Consider the following 19,351-nt stretch of genomic DNA (forward strand, 5'->3'; position numbering starts at 1 on the left):
ATTTGGCAGCCAACAAAACAAAACGATTGGTGTTGTCTTGTAGTTTATGGGGCTAAAAAGATCTTTTATTGAATAAGAAAAATTACATTCAATAAAATGGGAATTTGCTTCCTTGTTAAGAAAATGTCGATTTTTTTAAACAGAAATAATACAACTCTACTCTTATAACTTAAAGGATTTTTACAAAATATATTTATCAAGGTATATATTTGTTTTTGTCATATGATGACTTCTTTTATTTTTTTAAGTCTTTTTGACAGAATATGTTCTTATAAAGAATGATTTTGGTATTGCGGGGGAAAATATACCTGTATGGTCATTTCAACTTTCTGGGTGAATCCACAGAATTCCTGTGCTGTTGTAAATATATTCTCATAAGCTTACTTTTTTTCTAAACTAAAAAAAACATTTCTTTTAATTTAAGTGTAGCCCAGTGGCTCACAAGCATATTGTCCTGTTTTGATCCCCTGACAGACAGACAACGTGACGCAAACAGACCCCTCACAGCACTCAGACTCGTCGGAGAAGCAACAGCCCAAACGGTTACACGTGTCCAACATTCCTTTCCGCTTCCGGGACCCCGACCTGAGGCAAATGTTTGGGGTGAGTATCAACAGGTACCTTAGAACACCCCAATTGAAACTTCAGCCCACCGCGATACCACAGAGACAACCACTCTCGCGGCGCCATCTGGAATTCAAAACAGAAAAACAACAGAAACTAAAAAACAAAAACTAAAGAAATTTGAAAAAAAACTCCACTAAGTGTCTAAAAAATGTGCAATGATGAAAATGATACAAGTAGAATTTAATTTAGAATGTGATATTTTAATTTTTTTGAAATGAAGAATAAAAGTCTGCTGGTGCAGGTTTCCTGGGGTGCCGCCCCGGGTCTTGTTGACCACTCGAGCGCCAAACAAAAAGGATGCAACAAAGAGGGAAACAGTGAGGGGGGTTACATGTTTGCCTCGAAAAGATAGCGCCTGTTTCACAAGTCTCAGGTCCGCCGCAGGCTCAGGAGAATCAAAAGAACACTTGCATCCTCCAGTCAACAAGCTGAAATGCTGCACGACACACACACACACACACACACACACACACACACACGCACACACACACACACACACACACACACACACACACACACACACACACACACACACACACACACACACACACGCACACACACACCCACTCACACACAATCCAGGCATGAAAAGGAGTGTTAAAAAACATTGTGAAAGTGCAAAGTTGTGACAACTAGTCAGAAGGAAAAGCTCTCCAGCATCAACAAAATATTAAGCTAGCTAGCATTTTCATGTTTATGTTTGTTAAAGTAATTATAAGTGCCTTGCATGCTGGGTCCGAGAGGACAGTAATTTCATCTGTGCTGTATGTCATGCATATTAGCATATTTGACAATAAAGCTGACTTTGACTTTGACTTTGATTAACGCTGGAAACAAGCCATTGTTAGTTACCCACTGCTGCTACATTGCTAGCATGGCTTATTCATAATTGAGTGTTACTGTTGTCATTCTTTTGGGATGTACAACGGACTGTAGCTCAAAAACAGGCGCCAAACAAACCTGTAAAGCAAAATAATTGCTGAATCTACATCACTTCTGAATCCGCTCAGCTACCCGAGGTCCCGTGTGCCGCTTATGTTTGCTCAACGTATGTCCACTTGTAAGCAAACCCCTGTTTCATGTTCCGATATAGTTTCGGCAAAGCTGCTGAAACCCAAAGTCACAAGTCAGGTCAGTGCCAGGCCGCAGGGTGTGAGACCACACGTACAAAGTAGATGATTGACACCTCGTCAGTCACAGTTGTAGTCTCAGATTGGTTGGTTTTCCTCAGGCATGGACGAGGTGCATTCTTGCAAATTAAATTAGTGGTACAGGATAGGCTTATATTTAATTTTTATGCTCAGGTCACGTCTTTCTGACGGTTTTGACAAATGTACCAATATATGATTTTGAATTGCAAACTTTCATGGTTTTAGCACTTGGGGCTTAGTAAAGATTTGAGACATGCTCTTGATTCACTAGATCAAACTTGTTTAGTCTTGTGATCCGAGTTGGAGTTCATCATAAAAAAATAAAATAAAAAATACAAATGAACTCATTCACTGGCATTCACAATTTTTTTCAGGGATTGAAATGACGTAGAGCGCCATTCCCGAATTAGTTCAGGTTTTGTTTTTTTCTTACTTGGGTGCCGATAAAATTCTGGCCAGACCTCTGGCAATGTTTTTCCCTTCTACAAGTGGGCAGCATTTGCCTTTTTTCCATGTCAGCACTTTGTTCCAGCTTCAGCTGTTGGTAAAGCGCGATATAAAACAATATGTATGCATTGCATTGTATTTCGGACAGCCACCCTCATTTCAAGCTCAGATAACTCCAGACTAACATCATTTAGGAATTAACTACTTTTTTCTGATAAAAGAAGAGAGTCTACGGTTTCTTACGCTGCATTGAATGTCTATGTAGTCCTAAAACTCAATATTCTGTGGGTCCTGGAATTCGAGTGACAATGAAAAAAAATTATTATTGTTATTATTATTATTATTATTAGTAGTAGTAGTAGTCGTAGTAGTAGTAGTAGTAGTAGTAGTAGTAGTAGTAGTAGTATTACTATGATTACAATTATTATTATTATTATTATTATTATTATTATTATTATTATTATTATTATTATTATTATTTTATGTATTATTATTTTTTTTATCCAATATAACATTTCTGGTTGGGTTTTTCCGAGTTTGGTTGTTACTGCTTAGTAACAGAAGCCTGGTTTGTTTTGGTTGTTTTTTTTGTCCCAACACCGGCCGCCATTTGTAACTGTTCATAATTCCTTCCACATATTAATGTCTCTCCCCTTTTTTTTCCTTCCGCAGCAATTTGGAAAGATCTTAGATGTGGAGATTATCTTTAATGAGCGAGGATCCAAGGTGAGTCGCTTGCAATGCCAGCTGCTTCATGGCTTCGTTATGCGCTGGTGTATTGTCTCATGTTCATGGCTCCAAATTTGTTTGCTCACATACTCTGTGATTTTAACATGGACAGGAAAAAAAGCTAATTTTGACCCAAAAAATGGCCTTTAGCCCACCCTCACCTTAAACAAGACATTTTGACCAAGATCTTTGATTTTGGAGAAAGTCTTCCAATGATGTGATTTGTCCACAAGTGTGCAATTGTGGTGCAACAAAATAAAAATAATTCTCTAATATATATATATATATATATATATATATATATATATATATATATATATATATATATATATACGGTGTATATAATTATTATTTTTTAATATATATATATATATATATATATATATATATATATATATATATATATATATATATATATATATATATATATATATATATGCCGAGTATACAAAATTGTCATTTGCATACTCGGCACCGGCAGCCAATCAGAAGCCTGTTTCGTGCTTCAGACTACACCATGACTGAAAGGTGTACTTGGGAGTTTTGAAAGCCGCTTAGAAAGAGGAGTCCACTTGACTTGTAGCGGTTTGCTTTTAGCTGTCCTGTGTTCCACTAAATTTGGCCTCTTAAATATTTTTTGTACTCATACACATGTAAATTTACCAATCCATGTAGGGTCCGCTGCATTGCGGTTTTTCCATCTATCGCAGGTGGTCCGCGTCCGCGTTAACCACGATAAACGAGGGATTACTGTATTTGCAAAGAAAAAAAAATTAAAAAATGTTTGTTTTTTTCAAACGATGTTGGAGTGGACTCATTTGACTATATCTTGTGGATTCTTTTGCCACTCGAATGTGCTCCCAAAGGCAAAGGCTGACATTTAACTACAAAAAGCGCAGAGCGCCATGAGCTTTCTTTGTGTTTCCCTTTCCTGGAGGTGTCCCAATATTTTTGTCCCTACATAGCTTCCATGCCCTTTCAAATTGCTGCTGTGGACTGCAAATTTCCCCATTGTTGGACGAATAAAGGTTTTCTGATTCTGATTGTGATTCTGATTCCTGGGGGAAGACGCAACCTTGTCTCAAGTGCCAACATCAAGCTGGCCTTATTTCTTTATTTCCATCCACCCTGAATTGGTTGCCAGCCAATCGCAGGGCACGCAAAGACAAACAACAGTCATTCTCACAATCACACCTACGGACAATTTGGAGGGTTCAATCAGCCTGGCATGCATGTTTTGTGGGAGGAAACCGGAGGACCCGGAGAAAACCCACACAGGCCCGGCAAGAACAAGCAAACTCCACACAGGGAGGCCGGAGCGGGACGTGACCGACGACCTCTGTACTGTGAAGCCGGTGTGCTCACCACTCGACTACCGGGACACCCTATTTATTTATTTATCTATTCATTCATTCATTCATTCATTTATGTATTTATTTATTTATTTATTTATTTATTTATTTATTTAAACATGCGGATCAAACCTCTAAAGATGGAGGACACTGATTTGCTGTGGCGACCCCTTGAAGGGAAAAGCCGAAAGGAAAAGAAGAAGAATGGCCGGTGCCCGTCAAAGCACATTAACCAGCATGCTTCGCTTGCTTCTATAATGAAGCTAGCGGGACATTAATAAACAATCTATTTCCTATGAATCCATTTGCATTCAATATGTTTGTCTGCTTTGAAAAGTGGATGCTGGGGTTGGGCCTGTTAGAAGCTAATTATTCCTTTCTGTGTGTGCATGCCTGTGTGTGTGTGTGTGAGGCAGGCAAGAAAGTGGAAAATAAGATGGAGGTGATAACGACAGTCGGGTGGATGTCCAAAGGATTAATTCTGCCCTCAGTTCCTTTTTTTTTTTTTGAATGCATTTCTTTATCTCCCGCGAGAAAACACCGGTATATGATTTATGCTCGATGGGGCCGATGGCCGCTCAAGTCGACTGGAAGCACATCACGCCGTTCGCCATTTCGCGCTTGTATTACCTTCTCGGCAAATGATCACACAACATCAATGAGATCGTCCAGGGCAGGATAAGCAAAAAAATAATAATAATAATAATAATGTCAGGAATATTGGCAAAGCATTCAGAGAAAAAAAAAGATCAAGCAGATGGGAAGAAAAGCTGTTTGTGGCAAAGGAAGAATGAGAAATAGAAAAATTGGTTTCATGGAAGGAAGGGGTGAAAGAAAAGGCATCAGGAAAGAGAAGTGAAAAAGAACAAGGTTGTAGTTCCGCTTTCCTCTCGTGGGCCGTTATCAATTTGGGGAAACCATTAGTATATTTCATCCCGTCCATATATTAAATATATAGCGCACAACAAATTAATGAATAACTAGTTTTCAAATTTGAAGTAAAAAAAATCATGAGTGTTATTATTATAGTTTACATACAACAATTTGAAATTTGGGTTTGGACTTTAGCAAGCATCATGGGATTTGGCATGCTTGATTTGCTTTCACGGGCCGAATAAAATGATGGGATGGGCCAGATTTGGCCCCCGGGCCTTGACTTTGACACCTCTGCTTTATACAAATAGATGAAACAAAATTGTTAAAAGGGAGTGCTTAGGTAGTGTCTGTGTGTGCTGGAAAGAAAAACATCACAGCAGTTAACTTTTTTGTGTGTGGCTAGTTCAGCTCCGAAATGTTTGACACTAAACTGTGAATATTTCCAGTTTTCATCTTCATGTGTTGCAAAAGTTTATTTCAATCGGGCAGAAAAGCCAAAAGTCCAAACCTCCAAGTGAGTTGCAACACCCAACGCAAACATCACCTTGCCAACTTTCAACTGACATTAATTAGCGCAACACCTCCACTAGCGCCCGAGATGTTTACAGCTAACTCTACTAAACATCTTCTTCTTCTTTTGCCGTGTCGTTAATTACCCGAGCGAGACGCCTGTTTTACTGACATTCCGCCTCTTTAATTGGGTCGAGCCGGACCCGCTTTGTCAGCCGGGTCTTCTTTCGCGTGTTTTGCTTTTCGCTAACTGCTGCTAATGAATCTGCCAGCTTGCCACTGTGGCTGCTCAACTTCTCTTTTTCTGTCTTCCTTTCCTACCGTCGCTGTCGCTGTCTTCAGGGCTTCGGCTTTGTAACCTTCGAAACGAGCATGGACGCAGACCGCGCACGGGAGAAACTAAACGGTACAATCGTAGAGGGACGCAAGATCGAGGTGCTTTCTCTTTTTCTTCACGCTTCTTGTTCCTCACAGCACGACAGCATCCTGATGATGATGATGATGATGATGGCGGCGGCATGCATGGCGAGTGCATGCTCTATGCCGTCAGAGGCCAACTTTTTGGCGTCTTGGGTCTTGACAGCATAAGCCGTTACCAGTCAAAGCACGTTTGCAGTTTGTGTCATTTTTGTTTGGTTTTGTGCATCCTGATCAGGGTTGGGCAAATTTTACGACAAAATTTTTTATTGCTTGTTTGTTTTTTTTTCTTCATTGCCTTTGAATTGCAGAGCTGGAGGCGGGTCTTACTGATAAGGTTGTGAGAAAAAAAATACATGAAAGAAATTTTGAATGTTTTTAAAATGTATTTACATTTTTTTTTTTTCAGAAAAATGTCTTGCACATGGAAGATTGCTTCATTGCTAATTTAGTTTGTTTATTATTCCCAAAATAAATTGTCTTAAATTTAATGAAGTAATAGTATATATATATATATGATGCAGACGGACTGACAGACAGACAGATTTTTTATTGGTAAAATTACAAAAATGAGCCTAAACTATGACTTTATTAAATTTAAGACAAATTATTTTTTTGAAATTAAAATAAATATTAGTTTCATAAAAAAACTGTTTCATGCAAATGTTTTTTGCTTTTCTTTATCATTTAGTCAAAGAAAAAGCACAAATGAACACAAACATTCCAAATCAATGTCAAAAATTTAGACAAGCAAATAAATCTGAAAAAAATGCAACAACTATTTCCATGAATCAAATTTTCCGCAAGAAAGCATGTCATTCGATGTTGGAAGTCTTGAGCGCAGTTTTGTGGGTGGGGTGCTTTTGCCCGCCCTGATCGCAATTTTTTTTTCTCACCAGCATGCTCACACGTCGTTTTTGCATGCGGCCATTTTTTTGTCTCGATGTTTTTTTCCTGCCAATTAATATTATGTGTTGTTGTTGTTGCGGTTCAGGTGAACAACGCCACAGCGCGAGTAATGACCAACAAGAAAGTAGCCAACCCTTACACCAACGGTCAGTCTCGACACGCCTGACATTAAACCAGCCTTCCTACCCTAGTCCATATTTAACTAATTCACTGCCAGACGATGTGCAAAACTGTGTCCACTCCAGTGCCAGGGTTTTTGTCATTTTCACTCAAATTGCAGGACTCACAAAATATACTTTTTTAGAACCACATAAACATTCAATTCACGATAGAAACCTTAGACTCTCTTCTTTCATCAGAAAAAAAGTGTTACTTCCTAAATTATATGGGTTTGGAGTTATATGAGCTTGAAATGGGGGTGGCTGTATAAAATACAATACATAAATTTATGTAGCACTTTAACAACAGCTGAAGCTGTAACAGCGCTGACATGGAAAAAAGACAAATGCTGCACCCTCGTGGAAAAGAAACATTGCCAGAGGTCTGACCAGCGCTTTATCGGCACCCCCTGCAAGAAAAACCAAAACCCGGAAATGGCGCACCACGTCACACGTTTCAATTCCCGAATAAATTCGGTAATGGCAGAAAATTAGTTAAAACCGTAAACCGAAACATCCATTTTAAACCTTCCTTTGAAGCCCTCACCCTGACTTGAAAAATGAATACCAGTCGTAACACCCTAAATCAAAATTCTGAACCTCGTTTTCAACCCAAATTTGAAAACCCACTCCAAATCCTGAAAGTCAAATTTGAATCGCTAACCATGATTTGAAAGCCTTGATCACTGAAGCTCGAAACCTGAATCCTGAAGGCATTTGAAACCTTCATCGAAGTTTTTAAAAACCTAAACTTTGTACAAAAATCTGAATAGAATGTGTCTTTTGTGAAAGTTGTTTTTTTGTGCTTTTGCATGAAGGTTGGAAGTTGAACCCGGTGGTGGGCGCCGTCTACGGTCCTGAGCTCTACGCCGGTAAGTCCACTCTCTCGCTTCCAACTTGCCATCAATCTTGCCTCCAACGTCGAACCACCCCCCATCCCAACCCCACGAGAAAACGGATTTCAGCTCTCACTGGTGTTATCGGATGACACGACAAGCACGTGCCGACGGATTTATCCACAGTCGAAGATTGACTTTTACCTGGCAAGCCGACGAGAGAGATCCACATCAAGATTTTGTTATTTTGTTTGGACTGTTAGGGAGACCAAGAAGGCAGGACTGGCTTGTGGGGTGGGGGTAGGGGGTTGCAGGGGAAGAATGTCTGCCCCATCCCCATCTCACATATCATTTTAAAGCTTGCAAGCACATGAGTTCCGAACCCCAGACCACATTTCAAATCATGTCAATGCCATGTCAACTAATCAATCATTTTGAAACCCAAATATCAATTTAGAACCCTACTTTAAAAGATGCAACCTAATTGCCTCATAATTGTTTATTTTTCTTTTTTAACAAAACCTTAGCCCGAAATCGCCCCTCCACCATTTGAATTTTTAATTTAACGCTAATTTAAAACGTGAATCTTTTTTTAAAACCCTAATCCAGACTTGAAGGGCTTTTGGGGCGTGTAATTTGAACCCATTTGGACCCCAAACCCTTACTTACCTCATTCACTGCCAGACGTGCAAAAATTCATCCACTCTGGCGCCAGGGTTTTTGTCATTTTTCACTCAAATTCTAGGACCCACAGAATATTGACTTTTAGGACTACATAAACATTCATTGCAGCGTAAGAAACCTTAGTCTTTTCTTTCTTTGGAAAAAATATAATTCTTAAATTACATGGGTTTGCAGTTATAGGAGCTTGAAATGAGGGTGGCTGTCCAGAATACAATGCAATGCAATATATGCATATTGATTTATATGGCGCTTCAATAACACCTGAAGCTGTAACAAAGCTCTCACATGGACAAAAGGCAAATGGTGCACCTTCAGGGAAGGGAAAAAACATTACCAGAGGTCTGACCAGCGCTTTATCGGCAGTGCCAACAAGGAAAAAAAAAAACCAAACAAATTCGGGAATGGCGCTTCAAGTCATGTTTTCAATTCCAGAATAAATTCATGAATGGCAGTTATTGAGTTAATACCTCAATAAAGGCTTGCAACTATAATTTACAAATCAAACCCAAAGCCTGAATCCTCTTTAAAACCCAAACTTAATCGATCAAATTGAAATTGGCAGCTTGTTTTATTTGTGTTTGTTTTCTTATGAAGACGAAAATGTAGTGAGCGACGTCATTGGCAGAAGTCGGCGGGATTTGCGCAGGATGAGCTCATTGGGCCTTCCCGACGAAGCCATCTTTCCAAGTGTGCGTCAAATGAAAAGCTTTTGCATGTTAATGAGGGCCCAAAACCGCACTTCCTGTAAAGCGACGCTTTTTTAACGAGCGTCTTTCATTTCTGCTCATTAGACTCAAATGTGTCGGTTTCACTCCGCCGCTTTCTGCTCTAAATAAGGCGGCGTGACGGGGACCAAGCGCTTGTCCCTCATTTTTATGTCGCGGCCGCCGGACACACCTCTTTGCCTGCCCCACCCTAACAATTTCACACAAACGTTCGGTACACAACATTATCTTGTCCAATAAAGTGCAAGAGAAGTCCTAGAAACAAACAAACAACCAAAAAAAAGGGGGTGAATGACATGATTTTGTATTTCAACGAACTGTTAGCTTAATGCTGACACCCAATGGACTGTTAAGGGCTAATAACTAGCATTTCTGTGACAGTGCTATTGTGCTTCAAGCAACAGATATTTGAAGACACCGCCTCACATATAGTACCTCACAACAAAGTAATTTTTGTTCCTTTACCTTTCTTCATCCTTTGCAAAGTGTGACGAATATTCCTGGGTCAGTTCCAGTGGTTTGGAAATGCCTGCATTGAGAATTCTCAATGTATTATTCTGTGCTTCATGTTTAACTCATTCACTGCTATTAACAAATGTATTCTAGAATTGTAAATATGACATAGAGCACCATTCCCAAATTTGTTTGTGTTTTGTTTATTCTTGTTTGGGTGCCGATAAAGCGCTGGTCAGACATCTGGCAGTGTTTTTCCCTTTCACTAGGGGGAGCATTTCCCTTTTTTCCATGTTAGCGCATTGTTCCACCTTCAGCTGTTGTTAAGACGCCATATAAACCAATTTGCATGTATTGCATTGTGTTTTGGACAGCCGCCCCCATTTCCAAGTCGTATAACTCCAAACTCATATTTAGGAATTAACTCTTTCGTCTGGTGAAAGAAGAGAGTCTAATGTTTCTTACACTGAAATGAATGTTGATGTGGTCCTCAAACTCAATATTCTGTGGGTCCTGGAATTCGAGAGACAATGAAAAAAGCCCTGGCACTGGAGTGAACACATTTTTGCACGTCTGGTAGTCAATGAGTTAATTATCTATTTACCATATGCTTTGGTAAATAAATATATTGATTTATATACATAATATGGAGTGCTATTTTCATTATTTAGAAATATTTAACATTTTTGCTGCCATGTTTGGGGAGGATAGAAGAGATGAAGATCATTTCCCTTCATATCAATGGGCGAAAATCTGAGTTACAGATGTTTGATGTTGCAAGTTTGCTCATAAAACATGAAATGTATTTAAATATGGTGAGGCAATAAGTTGCTATCTCCAGGTCCAAGTGCTCACAGTTAGTGGGGAAGAGCTCGTTAATCATACGAGTGGCCTTTAAAACTGGATAGGATAAAGCGCTTCTATTGGATGTGATTGGAACAGGTACCTAATGAAGCGGCCATTGACACAGCATCAAACGCGCATTCTCACGCATGCACTCATACACACACGTAGACACACTCGCACACGTACACAAAGGATGTCATAAATCAGCAAGAGTGCGCTCCTCCACTGCAGCCGGGCAAGGCTGTCTGATTTATGGATGCATCACGTTTCAAGTGGTCTGGAGTCCTCCAGCCAGGGTGGACGCTGTAGAAAAAAAGATAAAGCTGCTTTTTACAAGGTTCAAATGAAAGCATCACGCTGCTGGACGATGCCTCCTGGGAAAAATCCTGCGTCGGATGCAGTTTTGGGGCACGTCTGCGGGGGTGGCAATGGCGATTAATCACGCTTTATCTGTGCTCATTTCCGTGCGGGAGATCGGCCAAATTGGGGGCCATAAATCGCGACCAGCTGACAGCACACTTCGTCTCTATTCTTCGGTCTGCGCCGCATCTACACGTTGATTGTTCTCAAAAACATTCGCCAGAATGACGGATGACAGTGTCACGATCGCTTCGGCCCTGCTACGAGTCGCCCTCGCTTGTGCCCCCTGGAAAGTTTGGAGGAGTGAAAAAAAATTATAAAAATCAATGAGACCCTGACTCAAGTTTTAACAATCGATACAAACTTTGGAAGGATGTGTTCATCTTGACAAGATGCATGAGAAAGTCAAAGGACGTGCATCCAAAATCCACTCATTCACTGCTGTTCCCGAATTTATTCGGGAATTGAAAATATGACGTGGAGCACCATTCCCAAATTTGTTTGGGTTTTGTTCTTTTTTTTGCGGGGAGTGCCAATAAAGCGCTGGCCAGACCGCCGGCGATGTTTTTTCCCTTCCACAAGGGGGGCAGTATTTCCCTTTTTTCCATGTTTGCGCTTTATTCCAGGTTCAGCTATTGTTAAAGCGCTATATAAATCAATATGTTTGTATTGCATTGCAACCTAAAATTGGCTAGACGTGTTCATTTCTATTTATAATATTATTTTATTTATTATTGTATCGATGCTTGTCTGTGACTGTAGTGTCCTTGCAAGCTTTGAAAGGCACTTGAAATAAAATGTATTATTATTATTATTATTATTATTATTATTATTATTATTATTATTATTATTATTATTATTATTATTATTATTATACACACAAAATGTCTCATGGCCCAAAAATTTAACATGAAGGCAGGTATTTGTTCTGAAGCATCCCTTGTGTGTCAAATTGCTTAGATTTCCAAAAATCTCCCAAGGATCGCTGTCCAAAGTTCAACAAGAAATCATTTTGCTTTGCAGCCCTTCTGGTTTACTTTCAAACCTGAAGCTGTCTGTGGCACTGCTTGTTCTTTTTCAGCACCACGGACAGCGTCCCCTCTGACTTGTCTTTTTATCCCGAGGAATAGAAGAGAAGGCTAATTGGCATCTTCTATGAACGTGGACAGATCCTCTCATTGTCGGACTTTACGTTTGGGGGCTAATTAAGGGTCTTAACACTTGATGAGATGAAGCCGTTGAGGTCCCCAGAGCAGATTAATCGCATCAAACATCGCCTCTTACCCGTACCAATCTATAGAAATTATAATGTCAACTTTCACCGACTATTTTTTTTATTGTATGTTTTTTTTTTGGGGGGGGGGTTCTTTTTAGAATGTCAGTAAAATAAGTTTGATATTCAAGTTAAGCGGGGCACCACAAGGCTCACTAATCGGCAGTGGAACAATGTAATCACACTGCCAAATAGTAAAGGGATTGGAATGAAAACGACAATACTTCTTTATGGGATATCAACGTCTGTAAGTGATTTAAGTTTGTATGTTTGGAAATATATGAAGGCTTTTAGGGATTGTAGTTTAGTCTATATTTTGACTTTGAACTTTTTAGGTGGGAAGTTGTTGACAAAAAGAGTCCTTTCCTCCTTGTTTTGTTCCCCCCCCCAAAAAAAATCTTTGACTTCAGCCTCAATGTTGCGCCCGTGCCGGCCGTTGTTGCCTAGCGAGGTTTGACAGCGCCCGTGATTTATGGCTTATTATTGAAGCAGCGTAGCCTATCGCCGGCTCGTTATGAGTTTACCTTCGCATACATCAGCGCACGCGTGTCGCATACCAATGTCAACAAGTACATAAAAGAACAACAAGCAGATTTGGGCCATATTTACAAATGCTAACAAGACCAAATCTGCCTATAGGTTGGCATAAATCAACACAGGCTACTTGGAGTGTGTTAGTCCGGTCGGTAGCATGTGGCTATGGGCCAGGACAGATGAGATTATTAAGTAGTACAATTAAGTAGTTTTCACAGAATCTTGCCCCACCCTAGGAAACTCTCACTAAGTAAAATAGTGTTAGCGTTATCGTTTGCGCTCATCTGATCCAAGTTGCTGAACTAATGGTTTTCTTAGCCAAGTTGTGCATGTGTGGACGTAGCATCAGCAAAATGCTAACAAGCATTACGAATTGTCATGTGGTAAGAAAGTCTGAGAAGTAAAATAGATTTGCTTTGGCTTGCATCTGACCAAATATCACAAAACTAGTACACCATAGAGCTGAGCATAAATCAGTTTCTTCGCTAATGTGTCCAGGTCACCCAAACAAAATGCTATGCTAATGTATGTGCACACCCACTGAAATATATATTCTATGTTGCGTTTGAACCGATTAACTCAATTACTGCCAGACATGCAAAAAAATCTGTCCACTCCAGTGCCAGGGTTTTTGTCATTGTCACTTGAATTCCAGGACCCACAGAATATTGAGTTTTAGGACGACATAAACATTCAGTACAGTGTTAGAAACCTTGGACTTTCTTTCTTTCATCAGTAACAAACAGTTATTTCCTAAATTATATTGGTCTGGACTTATGTGAGCTTGAAATGAAGGTGGCTGTCCAAAATACAATGGAATATATACATATCGGTTTTTACAGCGCTTTAACAACAGCTGGAGCTGGAACAAAGCGCTAACATGAAAAAAGGAAAATGCTGCCCTCTTGCTTTATTGGCACCTAGGATTGAAAAAACAAAACCCATACAAATTCGGGAATGGCATTCTACGTCATACGCGCGAGTGGCTGCCTTTCCAGCAGCGCATGTATTTTGTTTTTCTACTTTCATTCCTTTCACCTTGCTGTGAAATGTAAATTTCTACACTGTAAGACTAATAAAGGCAAATCCATCCATCCATCCATATTCTCAATTCTTGAATAAATTTGTGAATGGCAGTGAATGAGTCAAAAACACTTCCTGGAGTACAACAGATTATGTTAGCAGTATCATTAGCACGCATCTGGAGCCAAGTGACAAGCTAACAAAATTCCAGAACTATACAGACAAATTTGAGTGAGTACCTCAACGACCTACTGAATTGCGAACATGAACAAACCATTTCCTGCTAAAAATAAGAATTTAATTTAATGTTAATTTTGGTGATGTTGATGGAATCTTACTCACATGAAAACCTTTGTCACTAGCTACTAACGAACCACAAAGCTATTGTTGTTTGGGTGTTGGTCAAGTGCAGGTGATTAAGGACATAAATTGCAATATTCAGACAGGTTTAAAGAGAGTGGTGTAGATGCAAAGAATATTTTGAGGAGTTGATAAATGAGATATTTGTCACTTTTAATTTGACAGCAAAGTCAGGGAAAATCCTAAAAGGCTGCTCATGCTGTGTTGCTACAAATCGGGGTGCTATCACTGGCTAAAGAGCTGGCTAATGGTCGTCATCGTGAAAAGTGTCTTCCGTTTGGAAAAAGCCACGTGAAACCGCTTGGAGGTGAAGTGATGCGGTGGAGTTAAGCTCAGACGGCGAGCGGACGGTTCATCCCAAATGCATCGGCCACACGTTATTAACTCGGCCAGCGCGGAAGCCGCTGGCCGTGCTGGGCCGTCGCCGCACATGGAGATTTCACTCGGAAAGCAAACGCAGCGAAACGACCGTGATAGAGAAGCGTGATGAAAGAGAACGCGGCACATCCTTATACAGTGTCTATCTATTGAAAACTAGATAGATATATAAGCTGAGCTTTTTTTTGCATTTTCTGCCTATCATTTGAACATACCACACCAACCGGATTGAACCCGCGACACTACCCTGTCCTTCACCCAAAGCTCAGCCGTCACTGCCATTGGCCAGAGCTGCTCCCAGATGGCTTAGAGCTTGGGGGTCATCGCGAGGTCAGGGGAGATGGGGGCGGTAGAAGGGGGGGGGCTCGACCGTCCCGGCCCATCTGCTTTATTCCCCCCACGGGGAGCTTGTGAACATATCGTCACCTTCACCTATTTTTCTCGCCATCTTTGCAACCTGAATGACACCAATAGCCCAACGCTGCTTCCATTGATTGTGGCACAACTGGTCCTCAAAAGTATAAGGAAAATAATTATAAATATGATTAAATTAACTCATTCAGTACCAGCCATGTGCAAAAATGTGTCCACTCCAGTGCCAGGGTTTTTGTCATTGTCACTCGAATTCCAGACCCCACACAATATTGAATTTTAGGACTACATAAACATTCAATGCGGCGTAAGAAACCTTAGACTCTCTTCTTTCATCAGAAAAAAAAGTTAATTTCTAAATGATATGGGTCTGGAGTTATATGAGCGTGAAATGAAGGCAGCTGTCCAAAATACAATGCAATACATACATATCGGTTTATATTGCGCTTTAACAACAGCTGAAGCTGGAACAAAGCGCTCACATGGCAAAAAGAAAAATGTTGCCCCCTTGTGGAAGAGAAAAAAATTGTCAGAAGTCTGTCCAGCACTCTAGCGGCTTCATGTTGACTTAACATGAAGAACTTTAAGGCCTTTTGTATACAGCCGTTGTAGGCATATCGCAAACGAGGAGAAACTGGCGGACCTGTTTGTGCTGCCAATATTTTCTATCATCAGATAAGCAAAATGTCTCTCTCGTCACCACTTTTTATGTTTGTCTCCATAGTAACGGGCTTCCCGTACCCTGCCACGGGAACCGCCGTGGCCTACAGGGGGACCCACTTGCGAGGTCGGGGGCGAGCGGTCTACAACACCTTTCGCACGGCTCCTCCGCCGCCACCTATTCCGGCTTATGGAGCGTAAGTAGCACTTACAAAGTCATGTTTTTGTTTTATTTTTTCATTTTTTTGTTAATGTGATTGCTTCATTGGCAAAGTAGCGTTAGTATATGAAACATGGTGACCTCAAAAGTTAGCTAAGTGAACCTCAACTTTTTTTTTCTGCTGCTTACAAACAAGGAGCAACTAACACTTTTTTTCCCCAAAATGAGGCCATGTTTATTTTTGCCCCTTCCACTTTCAGTTTACCGTCTGACACACACAAAAAAAGACTTACACTCATTCTATATTCAACACAATTCTAGAATTTTGCGTTATGGAAGTCCACTGACTTCATGCAAACACAGGGCATGATGCCATAGAGTAGACAGACTAATGGAAATAGCGTGACCATCCCTGGTGTTGAAACCTTAAAAAAAAGGAAGCTTATCATCCTACGCTTACAGCAAACAAATCTTCAAAAATGGTGCTAGGTCTGAACTCCTTAAGTTCTGACTTAATGCTAATAAACAATAGAAATTGCCACTGGTATGTGTCATGGTAGTATAGACCACAAATTGCACAGCATCACATGCAGACAAATATTAAATGTATGCAGGCTTTACACCAAAGAGTCTAGATGAGAGCTAAACCTGAAGAACGGTATTTCTGTCATTCAAGCCTTTTCATAATGGCACCACTCAAAGTGAGATGTAATTAAAAGAAGACCACAAAAAAGTTTAAAAAATGGCAATTTATGAAAGGATTTTTGTTTGATCTTCATTTTTGTTTATTGAAGGGAGTTTTTTAAAAATATTTTTGGGTGGGTCTTATTGGTTTGTCTTGTTAAATATGTATTTTTGCTCCCATTTTTGTGTGCATTTGTGTTTTTGTCCTACTATTTTGTCCACTATTTTTTCATGGCATGAGTACAGACGCTCCCCTACTTAGGAACATCCGAGTTACGAACAACTGTACGTATGAACATTTTTGTAGTAACATATGTAGTAATTTCTCCAGTTGTACATGTACATACATTTATAGGGCATACATTTTATTAAATGTTGATTTTTCAGTACAAACCAATACCGGTTCCTTATAAAAGCCTTAAAGGACAACCGATGTCTCCGGACAAGTTGTGTCCATAATTTGTAAAATGGTTTCAAATGACTTCTACTGGCCGTATTTTAATAAGATTCCACCGCATATAGCTATATTTTACGTTTTAAGACTCGCGCTGAACATTCAGGAAGTCTTGTTTTTGAGTTGGTGACGAGTCTGTACGTGACGTCAGAAAAGGACCGCCTCCTCACCATAAAAAAGACACATTGTAACGTCTTTCCATCACGTCAATGTATTTTGCTGTACTGTTTTTTTAAACCATGTCTTACACCCAAAAGCCGCCAGCAGAGGGAGGCAAACTCCATGGAAGGAATGTATCAGCCTGTGGAAACGGGCTGATTCATTCCTCACCGGAGCTGGTCGCCATTTTTTGCCTCTTTTGGGGTGAGACATTCCCCCCCGCCCGTTTGCCTCAAAATGGCCCAAATAAATTCTTTAATCGATTGCAAACATGTATGCTTTGCTCATCAGGACTATTTGAATCATGTTCATAACTGGATGTGTAACAAGAAAGCATATTCTCCGAATCTGAAGCCATTGTTTTGATTCACGAGCAATGCAAGACATCTTGGCGTGACGTCACGAAATGGGGGCGGGACTTTCTGAAAATGCCCAATTCGCAGCTCAATTTTTTGCAGATTTTGGACACTTTAAGTCATTTTTATTGGTGTTTTGTATTTGACTAAAAATATACTGCATGTTTTGGGTATTTTAGATGCTATAAAACGTTTTTCAGGTGTCAGTTAAAAAACAAAGAAGTGACGTCTGTTGTCCTTTAAACATACTTATATAAGCCTTAAACATACATGCCATACAAAATATAGCACTGAATCAACTTAAGAACAAATTCACCTTACAAACGACCGTACGGAACGTCCCGCGTTTGGAAGTTGGGGAACGTCTGTATGTGTGTATCCTTCGTTATTTGCCCGAAAAAAATTATGTCACAATAATAAATGACATGTTGATATTATGTAGTATTGAACAGATTTCAAATTCTTTGTCGAATTATGGTCTGTCTAAGAAAACTTGTCCATGTTACTTCACTTTCATGTGTTTGGTTGATGCTGTGTCCTTGTCGCTATCATACCTTTTGTTTGTGTTTGTATGTAGGCGTATACGTGGGTGTGTGTACGTGTGGGACCATACGTACGACCCAAGCCTCAGGCGGCCGAGATAGCGTTAGCATTAGCGCAGACCGCATTGCTGATCTTTTGGCTTTGTGCGGCCTCTCTGCCACCCGCTTTCCCCTCTTATCATTTTTGTGAATGTGTGTGTGTGTGTGTGTGTGTGTGTGTGTGTGTGTGTGTGTGTGTGTGTGTGTGTGTGTGTGTGTGTGTGTGTGTGTGCGTGCGTGCGTGTGTGTGTGTGTGTGTGTGTCCTGGAAAGTAGGCAATTTTTTGGGTGGTCTCACTATGAGGGGTGGGGGTGGGCTGGAATATGTCCCTCTAGTGCTCCGCAAATGAGGTGAATTACTGCCTCAATACTTTATTGAGAAGGGATGACATTGCAGTTTTTGAAAATAACTGTTGAATATTTAAAAGCAAAATGAAATTACTATGATGGATTGTTTTTTTTTTCATCTTTAATCAGTAGAAGTTGAAGTATTTCAACGTGCATTTTCATTCTGTTCTATTTGTTCCCTCCCTCACAGGGTGGTCTACCAGGACGGCTTCTACGGTGCAGAGATCTACGTAAGTACATTCAAGGTTTGGGAAGAGGGGAGGCGTGGGGGGAATGGACCTTGGGAACAATGCGATCCCCCCACAGCGTTGGGCCATGTCCCGCTCTCGCTGCCAAGTCGGTGTCGATTAATCCGCCGTCGCCTGTGCCAAGAAATCTGACAAAAACACTTTAGACCCCCTCAGCTCCAACAGACCAGACTTCCTGTCCCGTCTTGTTTTATTTTGTGCATCCGCATACGCTTCCCGGAGCCTGTACGGGGTAACCCGGACCACCACCACCACCGAGCTGTGAGGTGATGGTGCTCTCACATGGTACCAAGTGGAGTCTGGCCAGCACAGCCGTGCTGGAGATAAGAGGGGGCAACCGAAGATAAGGGGATTAGTCGTCCCTGCGGTGATGTCCGCGCAGGCGGGTTTGCTTCAGGGGTGAAGATTGCCCTTGATGGGAAAGAGCGGGAGATAATAGCCAAATTAGCCCCACTTCAGGGAGGAGAGAGTTTTGAGGGAGGGTGGGGGTACCCCAAAGCGCCATCGTAGAGATAAAAAGATGACAGTCGCTTCTTACTTTCATGCTGGGAGAGTCTGATAGAGAACAGCCAACAATATATGACCCCTCCCTCTCTGAGATATACGACCCTGCCCGCCACAACCCACCGTGATGCGCCCGAGATGTCGCCGGTGTTTATCGTAGACACCCACCACGCATGAC

General features: G+C 40.7%; 1 protein-coding gene across 7 annotated transcripts in view; it reads left to right on the forward strand.

Annotated features, from left to right (window-relative positions):
* LOC148885693 (RNA binding protein fox-1 homolog 3-like) overlaps positions 1–19,351 on the forward strand; it is a 326,703-nt gene that overhangs the window by 286,426 nt on the left and 20,926 nt on the right. For 6 of the 7 annotated variants that reach the window (XM_089018729.1, XM_089018732.1, XM_089018728.1 and 3 more), the window contains 7 exons: positions 475–603; positions 2,898–2,951; positions 6,035–6,127; positions 7,104–7,164; positions 7,995–8,048; positions 15,745–15,877; positions 18,612–18,651. In XM_089018729.1, the coding sequence (XP_088874855.1) occupies positions 475–603; positions 2,898–2,951; positions 6,035–6,127; positions 7,104–7,164; positions 7,995–8,048; positions 15,745–15,877; positions 18,612–18,651 (564 nt within the window). The remainder of the gene's footprint in view (positions 1–474; positions 604–2,897; positions 2,952–6,034; positions 6,128–7,103; positions 7,165–7,994; positions 8,049–15,744; positions 15,878–18,611; positions 18,652–19,351) is intronic. The other variant, XM_089018734.1, reaches the window with a different exon arrangement.

Source organism: Hippocampus bargibanti, linkage group LG17 (genome assembly GCF_051943395.1).
Source record: "Hippocampus bargibanti isolate YZ-2025 linkage group LG17, ASM5194339v1, whole genome shotgun sequence".
Lineage (NCBI taxonomy): Eukaryota > Metazoa > Chordata > Actinopteri > Syngnathiformes > Syngnathidae > Hippocampus > Hippocampus bargibanti.